Source organism: Corythoichthys intestinalis, chromosome 2, assembly GCF_030265065.1.
Source record: "Corythoichthys intestinalis isolate RoL2023-P3 chromosome 2, ASM3026506v1, whole genome shotgun sequence".
NCBI lineage: Eukaryota > Metazoa > Chordata > Actinopteri > Syngnathiformes > Syngnathidae > Corythoichthys > Corythoichthys intestinalis.
The window spans coordinates 26307005-26334309 of NC_080396.1; the positions used below are offsets into that span (position 1 = coordinate 26307005).

Consider the following 27305-nt stretch of genomic DNA (forward strand, 5'->3'; position numbering starts at 1 on the left):
AGAATTAGCTTTTATGTGATTAACAACGAGTGCGGGGTTGAGGTTAAAGGTGAGCATTCCAGAATTAGCTTTTATGAGATTAACAACAATGTGATCAATTTGTCTTTAGATATTCCATAAATGAATCAAGGACACTGGACTCTTCAGTTTGCTGATGTCCACTTTTCCCATTTTGTGTGACATACAGTTTATCACAAAAGCGAGTACACCCCTCGCATTTCTGCAGATATTTAAGTATATCTTTTCATGGGACAAAATGACACTTTGACACAATGACAAGTAGTCTGTGTGCAGCTTATATAATAGAGTTAATTTATTTTCCCCTCAAAATTACTCAAAATATAGCCATAAATATTAAAACCCCTGGCAACAAAAGTGAGTACACCCCTATGAAAAAAGGTACATCCCTCAATGTCCAAATTGAGTACTGCTTGTCATTTTCCCTCCAAAATGTCATGTGACTCGTTACAGGAGTGCTGTCAGCATTGCTGCAGTGATTGAAAAGGTGGGGGGGTCAGCCTGTTAGTGCTCATACCATACGCCGCACTCTACATCAATTTGGTGTGCATGGCTGTCATCCCAGGAGGAAGCCTCTTCTGAAGATGGTACACAAGAAAGCCCGCCCGTCTCATTAGACCATAGGACAGTGGTGTCCAAACTATTCCACATAGGGCTGCTGAGGGTGCTGGATTTCATTCCTACAAAACAAGATGACATCTTTTCACTAATCTGGTGTCTCACAAGTGTAATCAGTTGATTGCAGTCAGGTGCAGATTGTTTTATCACAAACTTCATTGGTTAAACTGTCTGTGCTCGATTGGTAGGAACAAAAACCAGGACCCACAGCGGCCCATGCAGACAGGTTTGGTCACCCATGCCATAGGACATGGTTCCAGTAATCCATGTGCTTTGTTGACATGTCATCAGCAAACTGTTTGTGGGCTTTCTTGTGTACCGTCTTCAGAAGAGGCTTCCTCCTGGGGTGACAGCCATGCACACCAATTTGATATAGAGTTCGGCGTATGGTCTGAGCACGTACAGGCTGACCCCCCCAGCCCCACCTCTTCAATCTCTGCAGCTATGCTGACAACACTCCTGTAAAGAGTCACATGACATTTTGGAGGGAAAATGACAAGCAGTGCTCAATTTGGACACTTAGGGATGTATGTTTTTTCATAGGGGTGTACTCACTTTTGTTGCCAAGGGTTTAGATATTAATTACTATATTTTGAGTAATTTTGAGGGGAAAATAAATTAACTCTATTATATAAGCTGCACACAGACTAGTTTTCATTGTGTCAAAGTGTCATTTTGTCCCATGAAAAGATATACTTAAATATCTGCAGAAATGCGAGGGGTGTACTCACTTTTGTGGTACACTGTATCTCAAAAGACTCGCACTCCATGGGAAAATTTGAGTCCACGTTTGACAGATTTGCACAATGTTGGTTGTATAGATAGACTTATGTAGATACAAGTCCATTCCAATGAAGTAAATTGGGTCAAAGATTACAAAAAATACATAACTGAGTCTAATGATTCATTTGCAACCCATCACTGAAATACACCTAAAAAAGAAAATATTTTATGTTCAAATAGATAATTTATTCTGGTACAATATATGTACACAATGAATAATATTGCTCTTTATATTGCATTCATCAATATAAACTGAAATGTGTAAATTGGATAATATAGTGATAATAAGCAGTGTATTGTACTTATGTTAAAATGCATTACATTGATCATCAGCCGCATCACAAACCCAGCTGAAAATCATTCAAGACGTAAAAGATCTCATGATGGAAGCCGGTGAGTCGGCCATGTTTGAATGCCACATCTCCGGACCACCAGACGTGGATGTGGATTGGCTGTCCAATGGTAAGCTGATCCAGCCAGCGCTGCTTAACTGCAAGATGCACTTTGACGGCCGGAGGTAAGTTGATCCTTGTTTAAAATCTCGTTAGCCTTGTTTATATCTCTTTTAGTCTTTTATCTGACAAAAAACGATATACAGTGGTACCTCGACATACAATCGCTTCGACACACGATCTTTCCGACATCCGACGTAAAATTTGACTCGCCATTCATTTCTACATCCAACGACATGCTCGAAATACGACCATTATTGACAGCATCGCAGTTTCTTTGTTTTGCCCGGAAGATGGACGCACGGCTGATTTTCTTGTGAGAGAAATCAAGACTGGATCCAAAAAAGGTTAGTGCAGGTGGAGAAAAAAAAGAAAAGGTGACGCTTACCATTGAAATGAAGATGTAAATGATAGCAAAATATAACCATGGTGTGTGCATACATGAACTGGGTCGACAATAGGGCCATAGAATGTCGATCTCGGCCGGAGGTCCTCCTCGGTTCGCCAGTCTTTATAAATTAAGATTAGAGATGTCCCGATCGATCGGCATCCCGATCAATCGGGTCCGATCACGTCATTTTCAAAGTATCGGAATCGGCAAATAAATATCGGCCATGCCGTTTTTTAATATATATCTATTTTAATTAAATTGTTTTCTAATTGTATTTAACGTTACAGACATAATATGTTACACTCATCCAGAGTCTTTAATTTAGGCTTAAGGTAGGGTTATCAAAAATATCCCGATAACGGCAGCAATTAATTTATTAAAAAATGTGTCACGTTAAAATATTTAACGCCACTAATACATGTGCTGCACGACCCTCCCACTCATTGTCGTGCTCAATCTGTTAAACCGCCGTTTTATCTATACAAAGAGATAAAAGGCAGCGCTAAGCGAGTAGAGTGAATTTTGGCTGCCTTTGGAGCCTTCCGTCAATTGGCTATGACCTTGCAATCTCTCTCCTATGATTAGAAGTATCATGAGAAGCAATGTGGGGAAGCAAGGTGGCAATTGATCTTTGTCTTAACACCTTAAGTTCTTTCCCAAAGTGAAGAAGATATATCCATTGGTAGCACGACGCACAGTCATGGTTTTACTTCCCATCATGGTTCCACTTCCTATCATGTATTGGGGCAGGGCTGCAGTATCATTTACTGAAAGCTCAACAAATACACTAGATGGCAATATTTAGTCACAATAGACAAAGTCACAAGTCTGTCTATCCGTGGATCCCTCTCACAGAAAGAATGTTAATAATGTAAATGCCATTTTGAGGATTTATTGTCATAATAAACAAATACAGTACTTATGTACTGTATGTTGAATGTATATATTCGTCCGAGTTTTATTCATTTTTTTCTTAATGCATTGCCAAAATGTATATGATCGGGAAAAATTATCGGGAATGATTGGAATTGAATCGGGAGCAAAAAAAAGCAATCGGATCGGGAAATATCGGGATCGACAGATACTCAAACTAAAACGATCGGGATCGGATCGGGAGCAAAAAAACATGATCGGAACAACCCTAATTAAGATGATAATTCTTATTGTGGTAACATCGCCAAAGAAATTGCCAGCTTCGTTAGGTTTCCAATCATTTATTCCATCAACTCGCCTAGTGTCCGCTGCTGTTGATGCTGCATCAAAACAGAAAGCAAATAGAACCGCGCTCTCTTGCTCACTGTCACGTCAGCCCCGCGGTGCATTCAGGTACAGCAAAAAAAGTCCGCTACATTAGAACCCGATTCGTTACATTATTAGAGGTATTATTACTATGATTACCATTATTAGGGCCCGAGCACTAAGCGTGGGGGAGCCCTATTGTAATGCAAAGGATTCTTCTTCTTCTTTTTTTCAAGGCAAATGAAAATGGCCAATTTGGAGGCCTGAACTTGCACGAAAACTCACCTAAATTGTCACATACATGCGGCTATGCATAAATTTATATAATAATAATAATAATAATATAATAATTATAATCTTGCAACGTTACAAAAATATAACAAAATGGCTCAGTGGCGCCCCCTTGAATTTTTAAAAAAGGCCTCTCCTTTTAGGTTTTTTCAACATAAAAATTTGAACACATGAAATTTGGGGAGCCGATACCTTGTGCAAAACTGCTCCAAAATGTCTATTGCACCCATATCCCAAACCCAAAAGGAAATCGATATTTTAGATTGAATGTGAAATTTTTATTGATTTACAGGGTGCACATTTGAGACCTTGTCACCGAGGGAGTTACTTGGATCGCCTTCAAAATTGGTGAGACTGCTCAGGAGACACGTGAAATCTTAAATTTCAAAATGGTGCGTTTCCATGCATAGGTCTGACCTGGACAGGGTGCCAAAGCCGTCCATTTTTTTTTTTTTTTTTGCCCAAACAACAAATTCAGTCAATGAGTAATAAATCATTGATACAACGTTCATTCTTTTTCATATTTGGCATGTATGTGAGGTATCCTGGCCTGAACACGACTGCATTGAAATATTACCAATTAGGCCTGGCGCCCCCTGCTGGGAACATTACACGCCCTTTTTTACTAGACCGGCTCCTCCTCCTAAGGAAAAAAATAAAACAACAATTGACCTCAAGCCTATTTCAGGGGAGCCTTTAGACATGTGTTCAAGTGCCTGATGAAAAATATTGAGATTTCGTTGAAGCGAAGGGGTCCAAACAGGAAAGCGAAAAGACACTCATTTTGTCTCAACACAAATTTTGAACTGTCATAACTTGGCAGATATATGACATATCTGTGCCAAACTTCCTGTGCTTGTTAAGAGACATACCCTGAAGGCTCCTCTATGGGTCATTTGCATCAACTCTGTAGCGCCAACTAGTGGCAGCAGAATTTTAGGCTTTAACAAGCTCGAAAACCCACCAACATTTGCACATACATGCAGCTTGGCATAAATTTTGATAATTTTGCGACTTCTCAAAAAAAAAAAAAAAAAATTTACAAAATGGCTCAGTGGCGGTCCCTTGAATTTTTCAAAAGGCCTCTCCTACTAGGTTTTTTTTTAACATAGAGCGAATACATTTTAGTTTTGAATAAGGGCATGGCTGCACAGCTCAGTAGCGCCTCATTTTTTGTAGGACCCTCTTCAATAGGGTTTTTTTTCTCCTAGGTGTGTGAATGAATTTGTAATCCCCCAAAAAAGAGGCAAGTTTCGAGCAAGTTAGGTTCTCATGAGATGATGAGAGGGGGATGATCTGCCACAACTCTGACCTGCATGGCGTCCAAGTTTGCGTGACGTCCGAGTTGCGCCAAACTGCGAGGGCCCGTTCAGTCCTGCTTGCAGGCCTCGTTATATTATTGTTATTCTGATTTTTACTCACAATTCATTTGTTTTGCTCTTTGTCTATTTGCAATAGTAACAGCCGTATTTATTAAAGATTTAGTGTAAGTTTTTGGGCTGTGGAACGAATTAATGGAATCATAATGTATTCTTATGGGAAAAATCCTGCTCGACATTCGACCATTTGGACTTACAAACAAGGTCCTGGAACGAATTAACTTCGTATGTAGAGGTACCACTGTATGAGTAAAAGTGTACAAGTGTCTTAACAGAAAATAACTTTGGTAACAAAGCATTTGGCCTCCACGATAAGTTTTCTCCTTGATGCCTTGTTTCCTCTGAGATGCCGCCTGCTGCTGAATTCAGTGCACGAAGATGACAGTGGCACCTACACTTGCAAATTGAGCACAGCTAAAGGTGAACAACAGACACAATTGCCTTGATTCATGATGGTGACGGTGAAAAAATTAAAAGCATTTAATTTCATATTTAGATGAGTTGACCTCCAGTGCAAACCTAAAGGTGACTCCCTCCGAGGAGCCATTGTTCACCCGTAAGTTGGACGTCCTGGAGGTCATCGCTGGTCGCACGGCCCGCTTAGACTGCAAGGTGAGCGGGTCACCGGCGCCACAAGTCACCTGGATGCACTTTGGTAGGAAAGCTCTAATGACTTGTTGTGATCATCTATGGAATTGTCATTCATGTTCTTCAAAGTAAACTTGTTTTTCTCCTCTATATTCAGAGTCAAAAGTGGAGGAGAGTGACAATATTTGCATTCTCAGAGAGGGGGGGCGCCATTCACTTGTCATCGCCAGCGTCAGCAGTGACACAGAGGGTTTCTACACGGCTGTGGCCCAGAACATTCATGGGAAGTCTGAATGCACGACTGAACTTTACATCCAAGAGCACAGGGTCACTGTCTCCTCACATATGTAAGATTTTGGGAAACTTGTACTTTGTTTAAAATGAAAAACTTTAAGAATCATATCATATATAATATGACATTTATGTATGTCAACATTCCCATTTATTGAGCACTGTACAATGCAAGACGAAACCAGTGTTGTTTTCATCAACGATGACTATAGTGAAAATATTTCGTCAACGAAATGTTTTTCATGATGATGATTAGACGATAACGAGTTTTGGGAGACGAAAACCTGACGAGACGAGGACGAGACGAAAATACGCAATAGTTTTTATCACATATTGACAATGTGTGACATTTTATGTGTACCGGTAGTTAGCCTGCATCGTAGTAGTGTCTGGTTGTGTCACTTATGTGACTTGCTCTCCAGTCTCTAGACTTGCCCACACGCACACATGGTAAGATTTTTTTTCTTATCTTGGCCAGCGAGAATATGCAATGTTGCTTTAGCTTTTGAAGGTCTGTGCTGAGTGATCATTACACACTAAATGTAACTCGTAGCTTTAGCATTGCCTTCGCATTCCTGTTAGCATTAGGCTATTGCTAATGGCAAGAGTCCTCTTAAACTATACTTATTTTTTGTGGCGTCCAGGTTGGTATAATTACTTGAAAATAATGTACTGATTTCCTGCTGAGTGTTTATTATCACCAAGTTGGTGTTGTCCTTGTAGACGCTCCAATATGTGCTCGCTTGTCAGTGTTTATTCGAAACAGTTGGAAACTTACTTATTTATTTTTAAAGCAATTTTTTTTTTATTTTACCGAAGAAAAACGTCAACTAAAGCTAGACGAAATCAGTCATGCGTTTTTGTCAACAAAAACTAGACGAAGACATATTTTGAGATGACTAATATACTGTATGACTAAGACTAATAAGTATTATCGTCCAAAAGACGAAGATTCAGATGAAAATTAAAAGGGCTGCCAAAAACAAAAATTGAACGAAACTAGTGACAATGTTATCATAAGATAAAAAGAAGAACAAAGACTGGCACTTTTAATTTTCCCAAACTCTTCCACTGCAGGTCCAAACTTGAAAAGATGCCATCCATCCCAGAGGAGCCAGAACAGTTCGAGAATGAAGTGGTGAAAAGAACAATGCCAGACTTTGTCAAACCGCTGTCTGATCTGGAAGTGATTGAAGGCAAAGAAGCTGTGCTGAACTGCAAGGTAATGGGCCTACCTGATCTGGCTATTACCTGGTACCACAATGGCAAGCGCATTGAAAGTACTGACGAACGCAAAATGACTCAAAGTAAGCAAAGACCCAACAGGCCATCTTTGAGTGAAAGATAGGAGTTGAGAGCTGTGTGTCTCCTTCAGACGGGGACATCCACAGTCTAGTCATTCAGACTGCTTGTCATGCTGATGGTGGCGTCTACAAGGCTGTGATTGCCAACAAAGTGGGAAAAGCAGCCTGCTACGCACATTTATACGTTTCAGGTAGCCCCAGGTAGCTGCAAGATTGTTGTGTTGCTTTCACAAAATGTGAAGATATCTTTTTGTGCTTTTTGAAAAGATATTGTTCCAGATCCACCTGATGGCCCTCCGGTCATAGAGGCTATCACAGGAAAAACTATCACCCTCAGTTGGAACAAATCAAAGAGACTGGAGCCCTCTTACGGTAATATATTTTTCCCCAATCAGCGGAAGTCTGTGAAAGGTTGTTTTTAACAGTGTGAGTTAGTTAGGTGTTGCCATTTTTTGTGTTTCTTTAAGCTATTGGTCAAGATGTTACATCCCAAAGACTTTGATTGTAGCCAATCTTTCAACAAATACCTTAGAAGAGTTGTACAATCTCTTAGGTGGTCCTTGATTTCATGATTTTCTTGATTCATTACAGATCCTGCTTCTTTGTCATATGTGGTCCAGCAGCAGCCTCTGGGCTCCATTCAGTGGTCCAATGTGATATCCAACTTGAGGGAAACCAGCTGCACCATCAGCGGCCTTTCTAAGGGGGTGCGCTACGCCTTTAGGATCCTGGCATCCACTGGCAAGACACTCAGCAAGCCTTCACCATCCACTGATCTGGTCCAGCTCATTGACAGAGGTATCAGGAGAAAATTGAATAGATTCTTATTCAAAATCCACTTTTGGTGGAAATTGTTCGCTCAGAAATTGCATATGAATTCAGATTTTATTATCAATATTAAATGATTAAAACAACCACCACCAAATACATCATAGCTCATCATAAGTTTCAGTTTGTCTCAATTGATCTGTGGTGGTGCAGGTAGACAGAACAAGAATACATAGTGGGAATCACTTACAGTGGGGCAAATAAGTATTTAGTCAACCACTAATTGTGCAAGTTCTCCCACGTGATAATATTAGAGAGGCCTGTAATTGTCAACATGGTTAAACCTCAACCATGAGGGACAGAATGTGGGAAAAAAATTGGGATCATTGTCATGCTGAAAGACCCAGCCACGCCTCATCTTTAATGCCCTTGCTGATGGAAGGAGATTTTCACTCAAAATCTTTCAATACATGACCCCATTCATTCTTTCCTTTATACAGATTAGTCGTCCGGGTCCCTTTGCAGAAAAACAGCCCCAAAGCATGATGTTTCCACCCCCATGCTTCACAGTGGCTATGGTGCAATTCAGTATTCTTTTTCCTCCAAACAAGAGAACCTGTGTTTCTACCAAAAAGTTCTATTTTGGTTTCATCTGACCATAACACATTCTCCCAGTCCTCTTCTGGATCATCCAAATGCTCTCTAGCGAACTGCAGACGGGCCTGGACGTGTACTTTCTTCAGCAGGGGGACACGTCTGGCAGTGCAGGATTTGAGTCACTGGCGGCGCATTGTGTTACTGATAGTAGCCTTTGTTACTGTGGTCCCAGCTCTCTGTAGGTCATTCACTAGGTCCCCCCGTGTGGTTCTGGGATTTTTGCCCCCCGTTCTTGTTGTCATTTTGACACCACGGTGTGAGGAGGGAGTTGAAAGTCCTTGTTGCCCAATGACAGCCCCAAAACATCATTGCTCTAGAGGAGATCTGCATGGAGGAATTGGCCAAAATACCAGCAACAGTGTGTGAAAAGCTTGTGAAGAATTACAGAAAACATTTGGCCTCCATTATTGCCAACAAAGGGTACATAACAAAGTATTGAGCTGAACTGTTGGTATAGACCAAATACTTATTTTCCACCATGATTTGCAAATAAATTATTTAAAATCAAACAGTGATTTTCTGGGTTTTTTTCCCCAGCCTGTCTCTCATGGTTGAGGTTTACCCATGTTGACAATTACAGGCCTCTCTAATAATTTCAAGTGGGAGAACTTGCACAATTAGTGGTTGACTAAATAGTTATTTGCCCCACTGTATTATATAGACACAGTTTTCATACAATAGCATCTTTCTATAGGACCTTATTTGAGGAAAGCTCCAGTGATCGTGGAAAAACCTGATATTGTGTATGTGGTTGAGAACCAACCCGTAAACATCACCATCACCCTGAACCATGTACATGCCACAGTCACGTGGAAAAGGTAACTTTTTCTCATCATTAAAGTCATGTTACTGTATCTGACATCATCTTGACCTACAAAAGCAAGAACAATCAACTCACAAGCTAAATGAAAGACATTTTATATACATGCCACACTCTCATTTTGAGCCATCTTCTGCGTTAAACAATGGGAAAAAATGGAATCCTGCAAGATATCAAGTCAATACGTAACCTGCAAAATGTTGCCTCTGTGTTCAATAGGAGGGGTGTTGCACTGGTGAACAAACCAGGGGTGTGTGAGATGATCATGTCAGATGATGATCAACACACCCTGAAACTTCAGCGTCCCAAGGCCTTGGACGTTGGCCATCTGGTGGTGGTGGCTAGTAACCAGTTTGGCAGCGACCTTTGCACACTGCAGCTGGTCATGGCAGGTTGGACCACAACAGACTTCGTTTCCTCAGTCCAAAGTAGCAAAAATGATTTTTTGGGGTTTATTTTTTGCCTATTCCACATCACAGTTCCGCCAAAGTTTGAAACTATCATGGAAGATGTAGACGTGCAAGCCGGAGAAACTTCCCGCCTGGCTGTTGTAGTCGAAGGGAAACCAGATCCAGATATTCTGTGGTACAAGGTAGGTACTGCAGCAGTTGCACTGTTAAATATCATCTCTGAATATTTTGTGTTTTGTTAAAAACTTTCGCAGGATGATCAACTTCTCTCCGAGAGCAACTATTACACCTTTGTGTATGATGACCCAGAATATTCTCTTGTGATCCTCAATGCCCGCACAGAGCACTCTGGTGTGTACACATGCACAGCAAAAAATCTTGCCGCGTCCAACTCATGCAAGGCTGAGCTGACAGTTCACACAGGTCTGTACATAATTTGTATCCTACATATTTCCTATTTTAATGATGTCTACAGTGGGGCAAATAAGTATTTAGTCAACCACTAAGTGTGCAAGTGTTAGGTTTTGTGTTGGTTCCCTCCTAGTGTGTTCCTGTGATTGCCCATTGATTTCACCTGTTGTGCCTGCTCCTAGTGTATCCGCCAATCTGCATCCTTCTGTGTCACCCATCTGTTCCTCGTTGTCTCGTTACCCCTTGTCTCTATGTGTATATAAGCTCCCAGTTTCTTTTCACTCCTTGATGCATCATTGTCAATGTCAATGTGCATGTTCACGTCAGTTTCTATTCTTGCCCGTTCCTACGTTGTAGCCCTCGTGTTCCTCAGCCTAAGTAAGTTTTTTGATACAAGTCTTTTGTTAGTACCCTGACTTTTGTTTGAGAGTTTTTGGATTCCCTGGTCGTATTGTTTGTACTTTGTTTTTTGTTGTCTTATACTAAATACCTTTTGCGCGTTCTGCCTCGCTTCCCTTTATTCTGCGTATGGGTCCATACAACCTGCCTCAAATCCTGACAGCAAGTTCTCCCACTTGAAATATTAGAGAGGCCTGTAATTGTCAACATGGGTAAACCTCAACCATGAGAGACAGAATGTGGAAAAAACAAAACCAGAAAATCACATTGTTTGATTTTTAAATAATTTATTTCCAAATTAGAGTGGAAAATAAGTATTTGGTCAATAGCAAAAGTTCATCTCAATACTTTGTTATGTACCCTTTGTTGGCAATAATGGAGGCCAGACGTTTTCTGTAACTCTTCACAAGCTTTTCACAAACTGTTGCTGGTATTTTGGCCCATTCATCTATGCAGATCTCCTCTAGAGCAGTGATGTTTTGGGGCTGTTGTTGGGCAACACGGACTTTCAACTCCCTCCACAGATTTTCTATTGGGTTGAGATCTGGAGACTGGCTAGGCCACTCTAGGACCTTGAAATGCTTCTTACGAAGCCACTCCTTTGTTGCCTTGTTGCTCTGGCTGTGTGTTTGGGATCATTGTCATGCTGAAAGACCAAGCCAAGTTTCATCTTCAATGCCCTTGCTGATGGAAGGAGATTTTCACTCAAAATATGTCGATACATGGCCCCATTCATTCTTTCCTTTTTGTACAGATCAGTCGTCTTGGTCCCTTTTCAGAAAAACAGCCCCAAAGCATGATGTTTCCACCCCATGCTTCACAGTGGGTATGGTATTCTTCGAATGCAATTCATTATCTTTCTCCTGCAAACACGACAACCTCTGTTTCTACCAAAAAGTTCTATTTGGTTTCATCCGACCATAACACATTCTACCAGTCCTCTTCTGGATCATGGCTTCAACAGGGGGACACGTCTGGCAGTGCAGGATTTGAGTCCCTGGTGGCGCATTGTGTTACTGATAGTCGCCTTTGTTACTGTGGTCCCAGCTCTCTGTAGGTCATTCACTAGGTCCCCCCGTGTGGTTCTGGGATTTTTGCTCACCGTTCTTGTTATCATTTTGACGCCATGGGGTGAGATCTTGCATGGAGTCCCAGATCGAGGGAGATTATCAGTGGTCTTTTAGATCTTCCATTTTCTAATAATTGCTCTCACAGTTGATTTCTTTACGCCAAGCGTTTTACCTATTGCAGATTCAGTCTTCCCAGCCTGGTGCAGGTCTACAATTTTGTCTCTGGTGTCCCTCGACAGCTCTTTGGTCTTGTCCGTAGTGGAGTTTGGAGTGTGACTGACTGAGGGTTGTGGACAGCTGTCTTTTATACCGACAATGAGTTAAAACAGGTTTCATTAATACAGTGGAGCCTCGTTAGACCTCGTTAGAAGAAGTTAGACCTCTTTGACAGCCAGAAATCTTGCTTGTTTGTAGGTGACCAAATACTTATTTTCCACTCTAATTTGGAAATAAATTCTTTAAAAATCAAACAATGTGATTTTCTGTTTTTTTTTCTTCCACATTCTGTCTCTCATGGTTGAGGTTTACCCATGTTGACAATTACAGGCCTCTCTAATCTTTTCAAGTAGGATAACTTGCACAATTAGTGGTTGACTAAATACTTATTTGCCCCACTGTATGTGGTTGAATATAAAAGTGCGTGTGTCTTCTGCAGAGCGAAAAGATTCCATTGAGCCAATGGAAGATGAGGGAACCATTCTCAGAAAGATGCGATGCTTGACCGATTATTATGACCTCCACAAAGAAATAGGCAGGTATGCGTGTTCACCCTTGTGAGGGATAATGCAAGCAAAGTGCTCCTTTTCTAAACTGCAGCACAGAGCAAAACATTTAATATAGAGCAGAATTAGGGCTGTCAAAATTATCGCGTTAACGGGCGGTAATTTATTTTTTAAATTGATCACGTTAAATGTTTGACGCAATTAACGCACATGCCCCGCTCAGACAGATTTAAATGACAGTACAGTGAAATGCCCACATGTTAATTGTGTTTTATGGAGTTTTGCCGCCCTCTGAGGCGCTTGGGTGCGACTGATTTTATAGGCTTCAGCACCCATGAGCACTGTTAAAGTAATTATTGACATCAACAATGGCGGGCTACTAGTTTATTTTTTGATTGAAATTTTTACAAATGTTATTAAAACGAAAATATTAAGAGGGGTTTTAATATAAAATTTCTATAACTTGTACTAACATTTATCTTTTAGGAGCTACAAGTCTTTCTATCCATGGATCGCTTTAACAGAATGTTAATAATGTTAATGCCATCTTGTTGATTTATTGTTATAATAAACAAATACAGTACTTATGTACCATATGTTGGATGTATATATGAGTCTTGTGTCCTATCTTTCCATTCCAACAATAATTTACAGAAAAATATGGCATATTTTATAGATGGTTTGAATTGCGATTAATTGCGATTAATTACAATTAATTAATTTTTAAGCTGTAATTAACTCGATTAAAAATTTTAATCGTTTGACAGCCCTAAGCAGAATATTAAACTACTTTGGAGAGCACATGCCAACACCAAAGACCAGCTGTTTAAGCATTTGATTCATAAAACTTTAGGCAGAAGAAACCTAAAATGCAGCAAATTGTACATGTTGTCTGTCACAGAGGGACATTTTCCTATGTAAAGCGAGTGACACAAAAAGTGGGAAAAAAGGATTTCGCTGCCAAGTTTATATCTGCACGTGGAAAAAGGAAAGCATTGGCATTGCAAGAGATGGAACTGCTGTCTGAGCTGGACCACAAGGAGATCATTTACTTTCATGACGCCTTTGAGAAAAAAAATTTGGTAGTGCTGATAACGGAGTTGTATCCTTGTAAAAGCAGTTCTGGTATTGTTCTTTACGCACTTCACAGTGCGCCAATGGAGTACGTACTTAAATGTACTTAAAGCCAAACACATTATTCTAATGTCTTCATCTCAAATCCCACTTAATCCCTCTGAATCATTTTGGTAGTATGTTATTCCTCAACTGTGGCTTGAAGGTGTCATGAGGAACTTTTGGAACGAATGGCTAGGAAAACTACAGTCACAGAGCTGGAGGTGGGTTGGCTTTTCCTTTTCCGAGTGGACTCTCTCCATATAACCTACTGTAAACGTCATGTCATCATTTGTGCATCTTCACAGATTCGACAAAGTGTTCAACAGGTTTTGGAAGGCCTTCGCTACCTTCATGAGAAAGACATTGCCCACCTTGACATAAAGGTAATTGTTACTGTGTTAGTCGTCAATAAGTTATGATAAGAGATAAGAGATGATTTTGCAACTAGAAGATTTGATTGTTCTTGTATTCATCTGCTTTTAGCCAGAAAATATTTTGATGGCAGATGCCGGCAGTGACAAGATCCGCATTTGCGACTTTGGCAATGCCATCAGACTACAGTCATCTGAGGAGCACTACTGCAAGTATGGCACACCGGAATATGTGGCACCAGAGATTGTGAACCAAAATCCAGTCTCCACAGCAACAGACATATGGTGAACCTGTTCAGTGTGTAACCATTTAACTTAACATCCAAGCACATCGCTCATGCTTTATGTGTCTATGCTACTATCTACAGGCCAGTTGCAGTCATTACATATCTCTGGTAGGTCATAGTAAGGGCACAAATTTAACATATAGTGTTGTTTGTAATATATATGGCGGAAAACACTCAGGTGACTTGAAGTTCCGCTGTGAGACCCCCAATTTAGCCAACTTTCAAAATTGTCCAATATACATGTGTGATACATCATTGGAAAGCTTAAAATCTCAATTTTCTGGGGAAGAAAAATTTTGAGCAGGAGGGCATTTTTTTTTTTTTTTTTTTTTTTAAATATTTTTTAACCAGCAAAACCCTATCTGGAGGTGAGAGCACGCGAGAACAGAATTACAGACGCCATGACTTTAACGAGATATTATCGCGTACGTTCTTTGTTTCGATCCAAAAACTCCACGTAGCATGTATCACTGAGTGTCAAGACATAGCTGTGAATGGCCACAGCTGGATTTTTGGGGGATTTTATGGCTAAAACATGTTAATATAACATGGGTCACGATGCAGAAATCGCAGACATCAAGGAGTGGTCGAGATTTTCTTTTTGATATATTTACCCTTTTAAACGTTTTTTTCAACTTTTTTTTTTTGTTTGGATGAATTATTTATCATCTAACATATCGGAGAAAATGCGACAGTAACAAAAAAATACAATTAAGCGATAGTTATGAGGTAGATATCTGTGACTTTTTTACAGACGCCATTTTTTTCATTGTGACATAATATGTTTAAAAGTTTAAAATGTGTGACTAATTTTTTTGTGTTTTTTTTTTTTTCAAACGAAATATGAGACATCAATGAATGATTCTAAGCTAAAAACAACACACATTTTGAATAATAAATATAATTAATTACCTTCGTTTTATGGCTGGGTTGAAACAAAAGCGGTTGCGCGACGTCTGTAAACTGGGGTTTTCAGGGTAAAACGGACAAATTAAAAATAGTTCGGGGCTTCATGTGCCATGAATCTGCTATAGCAGCATATAGACATATTGTTCTATTAAACACAACAGTTGTTTTGCCTTAAAATACAGGAGTTTCTTTTAAAGAGGAGTGCAAGAGCAGAAACTGCTTTTTCAGTCTTGTCTGTGTTTTCCGCCATATATATATATGTATATATATATATATATATATATATAAGAATTAGCAGTACAGAAGATAAATGAATGAATTAAATGCATTTTTCCAGCCTGACAGGAGTGTCACCATTCGCTGGTGAAAACGACAGAGCCACAGTGTTAAACATTCGCAACTACAACGTGGCCTTTGACGAGAGCATGTTTTCTGATCTCTGCAAAGAGGCAAAAGGGTTTGTGATCAAACTCTTGGTGGTGGACCGACTGTAAGCGCTACATCTGTTGTATACACATATTTTTTACTTTAAGCTTGTCAACACTGTAACTAAACTGTGGCATATTCCATCTTTCAGGAGGCCGAGTGCCATTGAGTGCCTTCGTCATCCTTGGTTCAAGGTACAGTAGATGTTAGACTTGTTTCATTCATTTTTTTCTTTTTATGTGCCATTGTGTGCCCTTGTCATCTTTGGTTTAACACACAGTAGACGGTCGTCTTTTTTCATTATTTTTATTATTATTATTATTTTTTTAAATGTGTCTATAAAACATTGATGACTTTCTCATTTTGCAGTCAGAAAGTAACAAGAGCATCTGCACAACAAGGCTAAAGCAGGTTTTGTCTAGAAGACGATGGCAGGTACAGTACACATTTTTAATATTCACTAACAGACCACAAAATAAGGTACACCTCTACAAGCTAATGAGATTCAATCAAATATGTGCATCTGCTTCTTTGTTGATAATAATTATCACTTTCGGTAAATTCAGTCATGAAGTTTAACAGAAATTTTTAACAAAATACAATGTAACCTTAGTTCATGAACTTCATTTCTTTTGCGACTTTGTTGACTAATATACTGTATTAATAGATGCAGTAGGTATTAAGTAAAGATGCACGATAATATCGGTTACAGATAATGGCAATTATGACGTCACACAGATAATCTAGATAGAAAAAAATTCAACTGATAATGCAATCCAATAATTATATACTTGATTTAGCCTCCAAATGTGCACAACTGAAGCCGCCTCCTCAACCCTTCCTCTCTCTGAAGCCCCTGAGGAAGGAGGGCTTTAGGCGTATGGCGTCATAGAGGAGGCGGCGTTACACAACAGGGTTGATGCAATATCATGGCAGTTCTCAGTAGCGTGGGTTGATTTTTTCCGTGTGTGAAACAAATGACGCTTTCGCCATCTGCAAAACATGCACTGCAGAAGTTCCATGAGGCGGAAAGAAAGCGTCCTCATTCAACACCACTAACCCAGCAGCCATTTAAAACGGCATCACAAAGATTTTCGGAACGAATACGAGGCTGCTGCTAGCGCGAATGCGAAAGCTAAACACACAGCTAAGGGGCTTGTGACGATAGAGAGATGCTGCGGCCTTCCTGGAGTCTGGTTGTTTGGGAATGCAGCCCAAAGCGAGTGGTTAACTCCATCTAAGACTATAAACACCAGCACGAGACCGATAGTCGACAAGTAGCCGTCTTCCGACGGAGCCCACCACTCTGGCCGGTCCGGCAGGCCGCCGCCGCCTTGCCCTAGGCAGAGCGGGCAGGCGGGCCGAGCCCAGTTCCCCAGCTGCGGGACATCCGGCGAACACCCCGGTTTCTCAAGCGTTCCCCCACGGCATGCAGGACGCGAGGCGCGCGCCTCTGTCCGGAGCAGAGCCATGCCCTGAATACGCCGCGGCGAGCCAGCCGGGGCGGGCGGATATCCGATACAAACGTAGCTGCCGCCGCCACTCATCTTCGGTTCAACTCATCGAGCACTACAGCAGCCAGACGGACTGAAGGGCACAGGCGGGAGGGGATGCCGGACGAGAGATGTTTTTTTACCGAAGTGATCGGAGAACCCAAGGCCCGGATAAAAAAATAATGCAGTTTATACGACCACCATTCTTCGTGAAAAACATGCCGATCACATCAGTTTCACCACAGACATTTGGACAAGTGATGTCAAGTAAGCATGCTTATCAGGACGGCACAGTGGTTAGATGATAGTAGATGATTAGATGATTGTAACATACACCAAACCACACAAAGAAGTCAGCCAGTCAGTAATGCATTCAGTACTCTGTAAATTTATGACATCTTAATCAGATCATTCTTCTTAAATCTAGTGAAATAATTTTCCCCATCTTGTTTTGAGTGTTAAAGACTAGTTAACACAGTACTTCTCAAACAGTGGGGCGGGCCCCCCCTGGGGGGCGCAGAGCGATGCTGGGGGTGGCGCATGTGACCTTAGCGAACATACTTTTTTGCCTAACTAGAATAAAGTGTAATTGCATATCCACTGAGTGGGTGGCAGTGCCGCTCTCATTTTTAGCATGTGCGCAGTATTTTTGAACCAAACAAGAGCACACAGCAAAGACCACTGGAGATATGAAAAGCTAAGACGAAGAAATATGACAAAGCGTATGTAGCATTTGGCTTTCACTTTTAGTAAAGTAGGAGATGAGGAAAGACCAGTCTGTTTACTTTGTCTATAAATGTTCGTGGCAGACAGCAGGAATTCTTTTTTTTTTTTCAGCGAAAACGTGCCGAATACTGCCAACAATCGTCCTGCTTTGTCAGTGTTACATCAGTAAACCAGCGAGCACTGTCAGCATCACATTTGGTGGCATACCAATCAATGCAAAATAACCCAACACCACAGCAAAGGAGCTGATACTGCCTGCAGCAAAAATAAAAACTGTCTCTCTGTCCAATGTCACTGTCGTTTTTGTTCCATTAATTTTTGTTTTTTCTGTCTAATAGTTTGGCATATTGTCCTCTCGAGTTAATGTTGCTAATCAATTTGAATTTATGATTATCTATTGATTTTAATTTATTTTTTTCAGTGTCAAACGGTAAAAAAATGTATCTTGAGTCTTTTTTTTTCTTCTTTAATATTAAAAAGGACACAATGTTATGCAGAGGTGTACTTATAATAATAAGAATCTTATAGACAAATGATACTACAGTATATTTACAGTGGCAGCAGAGAGTTGGGGGGGCGCGGAACGTTTACATCTTCCAAGGGGGGGCCTAACAGAAAATAATTGAGAAGCAGTGAGTTAACAGATGAATGCGCCAGATTATTCAATTTACGTGAAGTAAATATTGCCATTTGTTCTTATTAAGCCCATACATCTAAAAAAAAAAAAAAAAAAAGTCATTTTTCACCTAAATCAAGAAAAAATAGCTTTCAAATAATGTTTTGAACCATACCTATTCTTGAATAAAGAACATTTCTGACAAGTTTTTTGGGGGGGGGATTAAGTATAAAAATGTATTGCTTAAAATAAGGGTGTTAAGCTTTTTTTCAGCTAGCTATTTTTCTTCAAGAAATCTGAGTGAAATATACTTGAAGTGCTGGCAGATAGTTTCACTTATTTCCAGTAGATTTACACTGAAAATAAGGGAATTTAAATAGTTTTAGGAGGTGTGTTTTTGCAGTGTAGTAATGTTACATGTTAGGAATTAAGAGTGGGAACCTCTTGGTACCTCACGATACGATACGGTTTGCGATACAAAGCTCACAATGACGATGATCTGACGATATGGCGATACAACGATTATCGATACATTGGTCAGTAATTGTTGCCAAAAGTTTACCATTACACAATGTCAAACAATCTGTCTTTATTTTGATGTTGGAATTTACTACTTGTTCACATTTGATGTTGAAAAAAGAGCATTAAACTATATTTTTGCACAGTAATATTTTCTCATGTGTATACTTTAATTTTTACATAAATCTTTTATTATCGGCTTGACATTATCGGTTATCGGTTGGAACGAGGAGGAAGTTATCGGTATTGGTTGAAAAATGTATTATTGTGCATCACTACTATTAAGGAGGCACTAAGGTCATTTTCCAATATTTTAAACTGTTTCATTGAGAAGATTGGTCAGAATGAGAGTGTGTCCTGGTTGAAGTGTGTTATCTGGGTAGTTTTTATTTGATTGCAATCGCCTTTGCAAGTCAATTCCCCATCCCACCACAGCACACCACACCTCCATTTCCTGTGTGTCTCCTCCGGACACTGTAAGCTTGAGTATCAAAGGAATGAATATTTTATTTTTGTGTAATTGAGAAATCATGAAAACTGGTGTTGTTGAAGAACGATTGTTGTCCGTGTCTCCACGGTTTGTCAGTTAACACATGCCCATGAACTTCCCACTGACATCAGGGCCGTTCCTGACCAATTTGGTACTCTAGGCAACATATTTATTGGCGCCCTCCCCCCCATTTTCAACACATATATTTAAACACTCACACTGAAAAAGCACATTATCTCTTTGTAATTTATTATATAAAAAAGACAATAACGAATAACGTGCTTATGCTGTTGAAAAAAACAACACAACAAACCTGTTTTTCTTCACATTTATGCTCTTATTTCTTTTTCTTCTGACCCGGAGGGCTTTAGTCTTTTCATAAAGTTGACTTGTCATCGTAACGTCACTGAATTGCGGAGGCTAAAAATAGCACCTTAAGGTAGCTCACTGGTCTGCTGGGTGATGAGACTAGGGTCTGTGGTGAAATTATCGCATCACAGGAAAAAGTGAAACGGGCAGAAGGCACACTAGAAAAATGATTTCATTATTTATATAAAGACTTGTTATGATAGGTTTTGTTGTTCTTTTGTTTTATTGTTTTGTAATTTTTTTTTAATACTGCTATCATCAAATATTATTTGAATATTTTTCTTGACGCCTTTTTGGATGCTGCTGCACCCTAAGTTAGGCAGTTGCCTAGCTCGCCTTATGGGCGGCGCGGGTCTGACCGACATACCCTCTCCATCAACGGCCAATCAACACAAATAGTTTAAAGTTCAAAACATTGTTGGCTCAAGTCCGCTACATATGAATTATAATTCAACTTTTGCAAAAAACCAAGCCAAGAGGACCAAATAAACAGTTATATTATAATATAACTAAATAATTATTAGTTATTTATAATTTAGTAATTTATAGTTATTTGTATTTTTGTGTGCTTTTTAAGTCTTTATTATTTTCCTCATGGCACTGAATCGATTGCCTCGCTCATACTAGCACCAAGGTGGGTTTTCCAAGTCACGAACACAATTTCCCCTCATTTCAATGATTTCAGGGCTTTGCTTTGTTAAAAGTCATTTCTTTAGACCTTTTTTGCCCTTATTACCTCTTTGTTCTGCAGAATAGTATAAATGCTTGATTTCACCAAACCAAATTGCGCAGCGAGTCGTTTTAGGATTTTTTTTTTTGTAATTCAACGTTTACGGTAAAACATGGCTGGCAGTTTGCAGTTTTTTTAGGAGTCATTTTGAGAGGCTAATAAAGGAGAAAATGATCAAAGATACGCTATTGCATTTGCAATGTGGGATCATCGAGCTAATGATGTTTACACCACAGCACAAGAAAAAGCACAACTGTGCCATCACCGCATACATTCCTGTTCATCAACAGATAATACAGCATGAACCGAGGTAGTTTTCCCCTCATAAAAATTCATACAGACATTCCAGTCAAGTGACTCATTAATAAACTGAGATTCTAATGTATTGGATGCCTAGTGATTATGATTTTTTTGCCATTGTGTCCTTCTTCATAAGGAAACATATATTAATGTCACCTGATATTAACTGGCAACCAGTCCAAGGTGTACTCTGCCAACAGTCTACATTAATCTGTGATGGACTCCTGTGGCCAAACAAAGGGGCATTCCTGTGTGAATTTACCGTACTGTTCATAAATACTGTACCATTCCGAGAGTGTTAATAATAATTTGTTATTTTCATAATGGGAATAAGAAAATATTAGTATTTGTGATTTTCGTAGATCTCATTAGCTCATGGAGGTGTGCTAAATGGAGTGGCAGGTTGAAAAGATAGTTCATCACTTTTTATTCTGGTATTTTCCCCTCAGTGCTCCCTCATCAGTTACAAATCAAAGATGGTGATGCGGACAATTCCAGAGCTACTTAACGACGCATCTAGCCATGTGTCAATTGCCGTGGCACGACATTTAAAAGAAGGCTCACCGCCACCTTCATCATCCTCCGACTCGGATGCAGACGTGGATGAACTACCTTTCATTCCTATGCCGCTATCTATGTTCTTCTCCGGTTCCAGAGTTTCCCTGAATGAGATGCCTGGGGATGAACATGTCACAGAGATTGCTGATAGAACTAAGGACAACTTTGACACAGCTGGTGTCGAAGGTGTAGCTAGTCAAACGCTTAAAGATGAAAAACTAGACAAGGAGATAATTCAACAGAAGAAAAGATCTCCACTTAAAAAGGGATCAAGTACAGAGACAGATGAGTCTCAGATAAAAGCAAAAAGATCTACCATGAGGAGAGGCAGCTCGGCCGACTCTGCATTACTCCTCCATATGGACCCAGAGGAGAGTGATACTAATAAGGCTAATGAAATGTGCAGCAATAACCTGAAAAAGACCGTTTCTCTAGAATTGCCTAACCGCAGTCCAAGTCCTGGAATGACAAAGCTAAGCCAGGAGGATTATGCCTTAAAGCTGGAGCTCATGAGACAACGGCTGCTCAGAGGAGGGAGCATGGATAAAAAGATGAGCGGCCTGCGAGGACCCTTATTTGAAACACTTGGCATGGAAGATGAAAGACAGACAGGATCTCTCGATCGTAATCTGAGACGATTCAGAGCGGGACCATCCACACTCGTTAGGGCAGCATCTTCTGAGAATGCAGGACAGGACACACCAAAAACCAAGGTTTTTCAAAAAAGTTCTTCTTTCACTCAAGAAGATTCTGAACCAATGCCTCTTCATCGTAGGTATGGAGCTCCCTTAGAAATCCCATCTGTAAGCATAGGCAGCATTGAAGGAAAGAAACTTCAGGAGGCAACATCCATGTCTGCCCTCACAGAACAAACAGCGATGGAGTCACCCACACGGCGCACCTCATTTATATACCCAGCAGAACTAGTGGACCAACGGCAAAAACTGAACAATCGAGAGAAAAGGACCAACAAAGAAAAGGTAAACAAAACAGAATGTGAACCAAGATCGTCCTCACTTGTTACTCCTTTAATTGTGATAGAAGAGGATTATGAGGCAGGAGGCAAAAGAAAAGAATATCTGGATCAAAAAATCAATGAAGAGAAAGTAAATAAGGACAAAGAAACAGATGCTGCTGTGTGGTCATCTGGAACATCTGACAAAGTGTCCGGCAAGGTAAAAGAAGATGAGCCCAAAGACATCACTACTTCACCTCAACATCCGGCAGTATTTGCCAAGGTGGCAACTGCCGACCAAGCTTTAGCTCAGTTATCCTCATCTTCAAATCCAGCAGTTTTTAGAATGTCACACCACCCAGTGCTCCGAACAGATATAAAAGACATTGACTCGGAAGAGGTCTTTGAAGCCAGATTCAAGAAGCGGGAATCATCTTTGACCCGTGGTCTCAGAAAGCTAGCCAGAAACAAATCAGAGGAAAAATCACCTACACTGACCCGTAAGATTGGTGGCAGAGACGACGAGGTTTACCGACCAGGGCGGGGTGGAGCACCTCTTGAAATGGTCTCCAAAGGGCTACAGGAGAAATCCAAATCAGTTCAAGACCTGCGAGACGATAAGGGGAAAGAATCAGGCCTAAGCATTATGGGGAGGTTTTCAATGCGAGGAAAGAGATCAACATCAGCTGATAAACAAGTGGACAAGGCGAAAGAAGGAAAGTCTCAGAGCGCTCAGGAAAGTGCAACAACTAAACGTGTTACTTGGGCAATTGGTCGTAGTAAATCTTTGGACACAAAGGAGCCGGAAGCGAGAGAACAAACAAAAGTTGATGAGTCTGCGGTATCTGCTATGAGGCGCATGTTTGAGTCCAAAGTGGCTGGAATCTCTGCCAAAATAAGAAGCCAGTCTGAGGACAGGAAAAATAAAGTTACAGAAGGAAGTCAAAAACAGCAGGAACTGAGGAGGCTCACAGATTCTCCCATCCTTGCAACACGACAAATGTTTGAGAAAAAAGTCACGGGGAACCCATCAAAAATACGTAGTCTGTCGGACCAAAGAAAAGAGAACACAGAAGAAAAGAGGACACCTTTGTTTTCTCGTCATCGGAACTCACAGTCTGAGGGGCGCAGTTTGAAAGGAATGGATCTGCCTGAGAATCAGCTTGCAAAGCAAACAGGTGTAGGTACGTCGAAGGAATCAATCGAATCTAGTTCCAGTGTTCATTCAGAGAAAGAAAATGACCGACGGTCTAGATGGGACAGGTGGGGTCTGACCAAGAGCAAAAAGGATAAAACACCTTCTCAGAATGAGCTCATTATAGCCACCCAAAAAGGAGACACTTCCCATTCTCAGAGGTTTGTCCGATCCGCTTCGGACTTTCCGCCTGTCTTCCACATCAAACTCAAAGACCAAATCCTGTTGGAGGGGGAGCAGGTCACGCTCAGTTGCCTCCCTGCTGGAAGTCCACATCCTGACATAGATTGGATGAAAGGTCTCTTGGTTTGCTTGTCATGATATTTCTGAAACACTAAGGAATTGTGATTCTGTTCTTATTGCATTTCATTTCTGTATTATAGATCGGAAAGCACTGGACGCGGATGACAGAATCAGTTTGATGTCCCATCCAGATGGAAGGCAGCTTCTTACCATCCTCAAATGCAGCCAGAGAGATGCTGGGGTGTACGAATGTATAGCTACCAACCCCATCGCTGCCATCACCACTTCTTGTACACTGACAATAGCTTGTGAGTGGTTTGCGTGACCAAAGCGGTCATAAAAACATTGAATTCCATGCTCCTTTTCTCACCTCTTTTCACAAATTGCATCAGCCTATAGAATACTCAACAATGTGTGACTCTGATGTTAAGACACAGTGCTTCATTCTTCTTAAGGATTTTTATTTTTTGTGTTACTAACTGAAACAATAATACAATTTGTCTTCTCATGCATTTCAATAACCCAAAACATTTTTGGCATTCTCATTAAGAATCGAATAATTGGAAAACACATGAAAACATATTTAAGAATCTATATCTTGAAACATAATGCACAACATTTTTCTGTCAACAAACAGTCACCATCACCTCATTTGTTTCTTGTTACCCCTTTCCACGACTACTAAAGTTGTTCCCAAGCGACCTGGAACCCCTGAAGTCCCCCAGACATACAACAACACTGCCCTGGTCCTGTGGAAGCCATCAGACACTAAACCACCATGCAGCTACACACTGGAAAGAAAGACAGAAGGTAATGTAAATAATAATAAGAATATTTTGATCTGTACAAAAGAAGAATTGGGGAAATTTTGGATTTTCTTGATTGTGGCGATATCCATATACAGTGGGGCAAATAAGTATTTAGTCAACCACGAACTGTGCAAGTTCTCATACTTGAAAAGATTAGAGAGACCTGTAATTGTCAACATGGGTAAACCTCAACCATGAGAGACATAATGTGAAAAAAACCTGAAAATCACAGTTTGATTTTTAAAGAATTTATTTCCATATTAGAGTGGAAAATAGGTATTTGGTCACCTACAAACAAGCAAGATTTCTGGCTGGGAAAGAGGTCTAACTTCTTCTAACGAGTCTTCACTCGTTACCTGTATTAATGCCACCTGTTTTAACTCATTATCGGTATAAATGACAACTGTCCACAACTTCAGTCAGTCACACTCCAAACTCCACTATGGCCAAGACCAAAGAGCGGTCGAAGGACACCATAGACAAAATTGTAGACCTGCACCAGGCTGGGAAGACTGAATCTGCAATAAGTAAAACGCTTGGTGTAAAGAAATCAACTGTGGAAGCAATTATTAGAAAATAGAAGACATACAAGACCAATGATAATCTCCCTCGATCTGGGGCTCCATGCAAGATCCCACCCCGTGGTGTCAAAATGATAACAAGAACGGTGAGCAAAAATCCCAGAACCACACGGGGGGACCTAATGATTGACCTACAGAGAGCTGGGACCACATTAACAAAGGCTACTATCAGTAACACAATGCGCCGCCAGGGACTCAAATCCTGCACTGCCAGATGTGTTATCCTGCTGAAGCCAGTACACGTCCAGGCCCATCTGTGGTTCGCTAGAGAGCATTTGGTTGATCCACAAGAGGACTGGGAGAATGTGTTATGGTCAGATGAAACCAAAATAGAACTTTTTGGTAGAAACACAGGTTCTCGTGTTTGGAGGAGAAAGAATACTGAATTGCATCCGAAGAACACCATACCTGCTGTGAAGCATGGGGGCGGAAACATAATGCTTTGGTGCTGTTTTTCTGCAAAGGGACCAGGATGACTGATCTGTGTAAAGGAAAGAATGAATGGGGCCATGTATCGAGAGATTTTGAGTGAAAATCTCCTTCCATCAGCAGGGGCATTGAAGATCAGACGTGGCTGGATCTTTCAGCATGACAATGATCCCAAACACACAGCCAGGGAAACAAAGGAGTGGCTTCGTAAGAAGCATTTCAAGGTCCTGGTGTGGCCAACCCAGTCTCCAGATCTCAACCCCAAAGAAAATCTGTGGAGGGAGTTGAAAGTCTGTGTTGCCCAACGACAGCCCCAAAACATCACTGCTCTAGAGGAGATCTGCATGGAGGAATGGGTCAAAATACCAGCAACAGTGTGTGAAAAGCTTGTGAAGAGTTACAGAAAAGGTTTGGCCTCCGTTATTGCCAACAAAGGGTACACAACAAAGTATTGAGATGAACTTTTGGTATTCACCAAATACTTATTTTCCACCATGATTTGCAAATAAATTCTTTAAAAATCAAACAATGTGATTTTCTGTTTTTTTTCCTCCACATTCTGTCTCTCATGGTTGAGGTTTACCCATGTTGACAATTACAGGCCTCGCTAATATTTTCAAGTAGGAGAACTTGCACAATTAGTGGTTGACTAAATACTTATTTGCCCCCCTGTAAGTCAAAGCAAAGCAGGTCTATGCTTTCCAGATGTGTTACATTTTGTTTTTTCAGGTGATTCAACATGGAAAACTGTTGCAACGGGAGTGGTTGACTGCTACTACAATGTGACAGACTTACCACAAGATGTGACATTCCAGTTCCGTGTGTGTTGTGTCAACAAGGCAGGACAAGGGCCACACAGCAACTGTTCAGCTCCAATTAATTTGGACTCATTAGGTATTACTGAAATGCCAAGATAGAGAGGAAAATGATTTACGATGTTTGTGTAAAAAGGTTGTATTTTTGTATTTTCAGCTGGAGTGGCTTTACCCGCGCTGGCTGTTGTTAAGACTGCAGACATAACTGATCCTTTGGTGACCACATCATGCCTCCTCTCATCCACATCCATGACGACCATCTCCACAGCTACCATGACAGGGCATGAAAATGCAACTGCATCAACCACATCTTTTCCTCCAGCAGTATTGCCATCATTCAATGAGGCTTCCAGAGCCACAGCAACCTTGCCATTGCCATCTGCAATAACAAATACCCAGGATGCTCCAAAAATAAATTACAAACTCCCTTCTGCACCGTTTTTAGCAGCCAAGCTCCAAAGTCCAGTCAACGTTGTGCCTCCTATGACCCAGACCCCAACCACCATCGTAACTCCTCCTTCAAGTCCCACCAAACCTGCTTCAACGCCCATTTATGTCCCCACTACCATAGCTTCTATGGCCCCATCGCCAGCATCCTTCTCCCCCAAAGTGCTCCAGGTATCAAGCCTGAGCCCAATTGGTCAAGGGACCTCCACGCCCACCAGAGGCACACCATTAATGCACTCGACAGCTCTGCGCCAAGGGGTTCCACAGAAACCCTACACCTTCCTGGAGGAGAAATCCAGGTGGAGTGAAA

General features: G+C 40.7%; 1 protein-coding gene across 7 annotated transcripts in view; it reads left to right on the forward strand.

Annotated features, from left to right (window-relative positions):
• LOC130908789 (striated muscle preferentially expressed protein kinase-like) overlaps window positions 1–27305 on the forward strand; it is a 77593-nt gene that overhangs the window by 42639 nt on the left and 7649 nt on the right. For all 7 annotated transcript variants that reach the window (XM_057824592.1, XM_057824631.1, XM_057824607.1 and 4 more), the window contains 26 exons: window positions 1753–1936; window positions 5518–5591; window positions 5668–5826; window positions 5917–6106; window positions 7128–7357; window positions 7426–7545; window positions 7622–7726; window positions 7946–8152; window positions 9474–9597; window positions 9819–9991; window positions 10079–10191; window positions 10264–10432; window positions 12545–12644; window positions 13513–13713; window positions 13891–13948; window positions 14033–14110; window positions 14211–14383; window positions 14467–14493; window positions 15632–15784; window positions 15872–15914; window positions 16090–16155; window positions 21413–23969; window positions 24055–24222; window positions 24602–24724; window positions 26463–26627; window positions 26706–27294. In XM_057824592.1, coding sequence (XP_057680575.1) covers window positions 1753–1936; window positions 5518–5591; window positions 5668–5826; window positions 5917–6106; window positions 7128–7357; window positions 7426–7545; window positions 7622–7726; window positions 7946–8152; window positions 9474–9597; window positions 9819–9991; window positions 10079–10191; window positions 10264–10432; window positions 12545–12644; window positions 13513–13713; window positions 13891–13948; window positions 14033–14110; window positions 14211–14383; window positions 14467–14493; window positions 15632–15784; window positions 15872–15914; window positions 16090–16155; window positions 21413–23969; window positions 24055–24222; window positions 24602–24724; window positions 26463–26627; window positions 26706–27294 — 6349 coding nt within the window. The remainder of the gene's footprint in view (window positions 1–1752; window positions 1937–5517; window positions 5592–5667; window positions 5827–5916; window positions 6107–7127; window positions 7358–7425; window positions 7546–7621; window positions 7727–7945; window positions 8153–9473; window positions 9598–9818; window positions 9992–10078; window positions 10192–10263; window positions 10433–12544; window positions 12645–13512; window positions 13714–13890; window positions 13949–14032; window positions 14111–14210; window positions 14384–14466; window positions 14494–15631; window positions 15785–15871; window positions 15915–16089; window positions 16156–21412; window positions 23970–24054; window positions 24223–24601; window positions 24725–26462; window positions 26628–26705; window positions 27295–27305) is intronic.